General features: G+C 43.4%; 1 protein-coding gene across 2 annotated transcripts in view; it reads left to right on the top strand.

The window, feature by feature from the left end:
• pcyt1ba (phosphate cytidylyltransferase 1B, choline a) overlaps positions 1–6,060 on the top strand; it is a 10,856-nt gene extending 4,796 nt beyond the window's left edge. For both annotated transcript variants that reach the window (XM_005722526.2, XM_005722527.2), the window contains exons 2-8: positions 2,053–2,152; positions 3,492–3,608; positions 3,708–3,859; positions 4,688–4,766; positions 4,850–4,992; positions 5,270–5,458; positions 5,778–6,060. In XM_005722526.2, coding sequence (XP_005722583.1) covers positions 2,053–2,152; positions 3,492–3,608; positions 3,708–3,859; positions 4,688–4,766; positions 4,850–4,992; positions 5,270–5,458; positions 5,778–6,002 — 1,005 coding nt within the window. In that variant the 3' untranslated portion in view covers positions 6,003–6,060. The remainder of the gene's footprint in view (positions 1–2,052; positions 2,153–3,491; positions 3,609–3,707; positions 3,860–4,687; positions 4,767–4,849; positions 4,993–5,269; positions 5,459–5,777) is intronic.
• The last annotated feature ends 431 nt before the right edge of the window (positions 6,061–6,491 follow it).

The raw sequence follows: 6,491 nt of genomic DNA on the forward strand, positions 1-6,491 counted from the left end.
AAAACCAGATTGAAATCTCTCATAGATGTTATTATTAACCAGGTGTAAATGAAGTTGAGCTGCAACCACTTTTTCGAGTATCTTAGAAATGAAGGGTAGATTGGAAATCGGACGGAGGTTGTTAAAGTTGTTAGGATCTAAAGAAGGTTTTTTCAGTATAGGAGTGACTAGAGCAGTCTTCAATAAGGAGGGAACGTGCGTAGCTGTTTTATTTTATTTTATTTTATTATCTTAGAGCAGGGGTAGGCAACTCACCTGAATCAAATGCTTAGTTCATTACCAGGCCTTTGGAGAACTTCAAGACATGTTGAGGAGGTAATTTAGCCATTTAATCAGTTGTGTTGAATCAAGGATACATCTAAAACCTGCAGGACACCGGCACTCGAGGCCTGGAGTTGCTTACCCCTGTCTTAGAGTTTTTAATAGAAGTTGTTTTGGTTCTATTATTGGTTTATTAACACATTTCTGGTGTTTCTTTTTGTGCTTCTCTCTGTTGCATTTCTGTGTTTATGCCTTGGTCCCTCTCCGCTCCCTTCTCTCTGTCATCTTGCTAAGTGTTACTGTTGGTATCTCTCAGCCTCTTTAAATCATTACCGGCTTTTACTTTGAAAATTGTTTTCTTTTGTTTTGCTTCCTGTCTGCCTTCCCTAATGATTTTTACCTGTTGCTGACTGTGTTCCCCTGTGTGCCTCTCCCCCTGTTTCTCATTATTTGTCAGTTGTCTGTCTTTCTTTCATCTTTTATCACATCATCTGTTTGCTTATTTTAGTTTCTTGTGTTTTGAACTTGGATAGCTGCCACTAAAGCTTGCTTTTGCAGTTCATGAACTCTCTCCTGCATTCTGTCTTTGGTTCCACCTTTCTGGTCACTATCAGTCAGCAGGGATAAATGTTGACATTTTGAGTCAGGTGTCTCAAAATGTCAACTTACTGACTTCTAAGCAATCAAAGTTTTGAGATACCTAACTGGAAATTTTGACCAATGCATTAAGTGGTACAAGAGTTTATAAGCTGTCTGTTAAAGGGTATAGTGAGAAAGGTTCATAAGGATACCGAGGTGGGTCTTGATTTGTTACTCAAATTCGAGGTTGGTAATAAAAATTCAGTAAACAATAGCGGCATGTTTCATTTTTGATTTATGGCAGGGAGGTACTATTTTAAGGTCAATATAAAATATTTGGCATCATTTTTCCCTTCATTATAATGGACTACTGATGCACACATATATGCAAATAAAATCTGCCCTCTAGCTCTGTGTTTTCTTTTAAAAAAAAATCTATTTACCTTTTTAAAACCCCCTCCGACTCACCTTCTCTGTGTCACGTTTACTGGTTTGTCTCCATGCCAGACCGGTTGCTGCTCCTGGAGGATACATGTTGACGTCAGGTGCCTGTTTATTCCAGAGAGGCTGAATCTGTCTCCATCCTTTCTTCCTCCTCTCACACTCCCACGGCTTTCTGTTCTGTGCTGACTCCAGGTCCCTTTTATCTGTGTGAATGAGATTCAGCGTTTCTCCTGCAGTTAACAGATGGCACGAAAAGACACATTTTCAGGCGTGCTGCAACACTTTAACCTTGATGTAGCTTTGACACACGCTAACAGGCACCCATATCTCACCTGTGCTTCCTTTCCCAGTGATAACTCTCCTCACCTTGTTGAGTTTGCTGCACAAGTGCTCTTCTTGTTTTACATTTTTCCTGGGAGGTTTTTGAATCAGTAGCTCTACTCTTTATCTATCTGTGCCGTCATGTCAATGCACACACAGGTTTGCGAAAAGGTAAATGTCTGCCCGCACACACTGACTGATCAATAACACTGAGTGCAGCGCTGTCTGTTTCATGCGCTGCTGTCCCAATAGAGCGCAGACATCAGCTATGATCAATAACTTAATGGAGGTTACAGTAAGTGGGGAAGGGCGTGAAAAAGGAGGCATGCTGTGCATAGCTGAAGTGATAGATGAGTGTGTTTCTCTGCAATGCTTTTGGATGCTGAAGTAACTATCATCAGTCTCCCTCGTTCATTCTCTGTTTAACCTGGTCACTCTCTGTCCCAGACTCTCACGGAGCCTGCCATCTTTGCCAATGAGACCAGCTGTGACTGTCGCGCGCCTCATGAGAAGCTCACCATTGCTCAGGCCTGCAAAGGCACCCCAGGTAGACCTCCTGCTGTTTGGTATCCTCCTGTCTTGCGCACAGTCTTCTCCCAGCTTTGATGTTTTCCATTTACAGCATTCCTCTGCAACATCTCCTACTGCACTACTCTATCACAATCACTTCTTTTTCTACTACTACTACAACGCACTGCTACAGCTCCTATTGCTCTTGCAACTAATGGTTCTGTTCCAAGTGTTTGTACTATGAACTCTCAGAGCAGCTACTACACTCTTACCCCTGATGTCATTACCACCACTAGTTCTGTGCTAACTCCTTCCACTAAATGTGTTGTTGTCTGCTGTTGCCATTTTTACAGCTGCCACTTCCCATGTATTCTTGTACTTGCACTGCTACATTAATTATAGTATGTGAGATAATAGCATGTGTTTTTACAAGATAATTGGACTGAAATGGGCAAGTCATTACTGGTCCTTTTCATGTCACCACCACTGCTGGGGACGACTGAACTTGTAATTAATGTAGGGGTTTAACTACATATTGCAGTAACTTGCTGGCAGTTCAACTACACTCATTACTTCCACAAAAGAGTCTCTTTCTTTCTTTTGTCTTTGTCTTTCTGTCTGTTAGCATGTTATTTAAAAAGGTATGGCTATAAACTGCTCAAACAAATTATTGTAATGCTTTGAAAACACATTAGAAAAAATCATGCTGGATATCTACATTGACGTGGACTGTGTAATGGTTTAGGAATGAAAGCAGGAGGCTAGTCAATTTTGCTGAAGTTTAATTGCACCAACTCACTATGGTACTCAGTAGCTTGTACTCACACCAGTGGCCTGCTGGAGGTCATTTCTTTGGGTCAGTGCTCATCCTGTTCCTCCTGCACTAAGGAGCAGATACCGAGCCCTGTCCAGCTCTTCTAGAATAACTGTCTGTCTCCTGGTATCTCCTGCGTGCTATTGAGGCCGTGCTGGGAGACACCAAACCTTCTGACAATGGCACCCACTGATGTGCAATCCTGGAGGAGTTGGACAACCTGTGCAACCGCTGTTGGGTCCAGGTGTTAGCTCATGCTACCAGCAGTGATGCTGACCCTAGTCGAATCCAAAGCTGGTGAAAAACAGTCAGAAAAAGATAAAGAGGAAAAAAATCCTTTGACTCCAAAAGCACTGCCAATTTGATCATGCTCGGAAACATTTAAAAATGTTTAAATGAGCCTCTGTGGCTCCAGATGAAGCTGTGCAAAAGTACTGTAAGTATTCTCTGTTTCTGTGTTTGACTCGAGGCTATATCCACTGTTACTCTAACAGCACACCACTTCACTTATGCTTACCTGTTCCCGTGATGTTGTACTGTTTTTGTGTTTCTGTATTTTCAGTGGACCGGCCAGTCAGAGTCTACGCAGATGGCATCTTTGACCTATTCCACTCTGGACACGCTCGTGCTCTCATGCAGGCCAAGAATCTCTTTCCAAACACCTACCTCATAGTAGGAGGTAAGACAGACCACACTGGTACGGTTTCACCTGTCCAGATTTGTTATTTAATCACCTCACACGAGTTTTATGTATGTCGCTGCTGTGCTCTTGAAACAGTGTGCAGTGATGAACTAACCCACAAGTACAAGGGCTTCACGGTCATGACGGAGCACGAACGTTACGAGGCGCTGAGACACTGCCGCTATGTCGATGAGGTCTTGAGAGATGCACCCTGGACTCTCACGCCTGAGTTCCTTGAGAAACACAAGGTGTGTGTGTGTGTGTGTGTGTGTGGGAGGCGGGGGTTTGAACTATATAAGCTTTAAAGTGGATGAAATATTTTGTTCACTAATCGGCTAAGTTTTGAGACACTTGTTGCTCAAAATTAGGATCTTGACAGTTCCTTGGGCTTTAAAGTTTGTGGTTTCAGGGTGAAGTTACCTGAAAGAAACTTACCTGCTCACATTCAGTCAATGGTGCAGGCAGTGTTAGCAATTAAGTTTATTTTAGTTTAGTTTTGCTATTAAATTCAATTATATTTCACTCAGATCTAGTCTAATCTAGTTTAGCTCCTTTAATGCTGCTGTGCTTTGATATACAGGTAGAGCTCATTCACTTATCAGAAGATCAGTAGTTTGATCCCCAGGGAGCAAATACTGAACCCCAACTCCCCCTCAGTGCATCTGTCAGAGTGTACGAATGAAATGCTTAGAGGAAGAGAATAAACGCGCTATGTGAATGTGTGTAAACGGGTGAATGAAGCTCGAGTGCTTCGAGTAGAAGTATTAGTAAATGTACTATATGTATTGCACACATTCACTTACACAAACCTGTCACCTGTGACCTAATACCTGTAGCTAGTGAGTAAAGTATTTGAGGAGGATGCTATGCTGTGAGTAAGGAAATCTTCTTTACTATTTAGGAGACCTCTAATGATGAGACGCTTGTGACTATCACCCCAAAGTTCTGTGTGCAATGATGTGTTCATGACCATGCCATGTCTAACTTTAAGCATGCATATTTTGCCCTTGAAAGACCTCTGCTGCACGTTCACTTTTGTGTGTGCCAACAGTGCGTGTCCTTTGATTGTTCCTCAGATCGATTTTGTGGCTCATGATGATATTCCATACTCCTCAGCAGGAAGTGAGGACGTTTACAAACACATCAAGGAGGCAGGTCAGTGTCTGATAATTAAAAGGACATAAAATAACTGTGTTTTCCACCATAAAACATACCTGCTGTGTGTGTGTGTATATTAGGGATGTTTGTACCCACGCAACGCACAGAAGGAATCTCCACCTCTGACCTGATTACGAGAATTGTCAGAGACTATGACGTCTACGCCCGACGCAACCTTCAACGTGGCTACACGGCCAAGGAGCTTAATGTCAGCTACATCAATGTGAGAACATTTTACTGCACTGTGTTGTATTTCTAAACATCAGCTTAGCACAGATTAATGTGAAAAAAAGCTGATTTTCTTCTTTTGAGAAAGTAACAGGTCTTTGGATATTGTGCATCACAGTTGTATGGAGCTTAATTTGCGATGTGACTACAAAGCTGCGGTGTTGAAAACTGACCTCAGACATATGCTTCCTATTTACAACATTCACAATTTTTGATTTAGGTTCTGGTTCTCCAAAAACGTGGCAATTATCCGCAATATTTTGTGCCTTCAGGAGAAGAAGTACCGGCTACAGAACCAAGTGGATCGGATGAAGGAAAAAGTTCGCACAGTTGAGGAAAAGAGCAAGCATTTTGTTTACCGCGTGGAGGAGAAGAGTCACGACCTCATTCAGAAATGGGAAGAAAAATCCAGAGAATTCATCGGAAACTTCCTAGAATTATTTGGACCTGATGGGACATGGGTAAGTAACTATGCAATGCAATGTCAACGCTTACTAAATATAGAAAAAACTTTTAAATACTTAATATCGTTTGGTCACTGGAATGTCTTTGACACATTTTCAAGTTTTATTCCCTGTCGCTTGTACTTTGATGTGATAACAAGTCCAGTGTGGTTGGGCCCAGTCTGTGGCGCCGCTGCAGGGGAGGCGTGATGAGGCGATGCAGCTCTGGTGTGTCAGCCTCCCCGCAGCAGCGCCACAGAGCGCGCCCCGTCACATTCAGTTTTCTCAGGTGATCTGATTTCCTAACATTTCAATCTTCTTTCCCCTCTCTGTGCAGAAACAAGTGTTTCAGGAGCGCAGTGGTCGAATGCTCTCCTACGCTCTGTCTCCCAGAGAGTCGCCCAGCAATAGCCCTCCCCGCGAACTTTCCCCCCTGCGCTCACCCTCTCCCCCGTCTCCCCCCGCCCGCTGGCACAACGCGCGGCCCTCGCCCCCCACCTCCCCAAAAGGAGCGTCTGCCTCTATAAGCAGCATGAGCGAAGGGGATGAAGACGAGAAGTAGACGGTCACACCAACCTGCGCACGCGCACACTCACACGCAAGCACACCTCACTCACAAACACATGCACACACTCCTCCAAACACTGGCTGACAAACTGAAAAACAGTTACCCTCAAGGATGTTGCAAATATGCAATGCAGACGGTGATCATGGGGAATCTGAGCTGCAGAGCTAAGAAGCCATCACTGTCTCTGTTGTTTCTGGGCAACCAAGCAGACAGGAGGAAGAGGAAGGAAGAAGATGAGGACACAGTGTCAGATTTTGTAAGGACAGAAATCCCGTGCAGCATCTTTGACTGTCCAGCACTGATAGAGACTGTCAAACAGCTTGCTTATAATATCATCAGTTTTGTTTTTTTGTCTTATTATGTGAGATTATCATTTTCTCTTCACGATGCCTAGTTTTCTTGTAACCGGTGTGATAGCTATGCGCGAGTAGGCACAGACTTACAGAAACACCTCGTCTTACATTCAGTTCTACATATCGTCTA

The sequence above is a fragment of the Pundamilia nyererei genome, unplaced genomic scaffold, assembly GCF_000239375.1.
Source record: "Pundamilia nyererei isolate P.nyererei 1_Seehausen unplaced genomic scaffold, PunNye1.0 scaffold00007, whole genome shotgun sequence".
Taxonomy (NCBI): Eukaryota; Metazoa; Chordata; class Actinopteri; order Cichliformes; family Cichlidae; genus Pundamilia; species Pundamilia nyererei.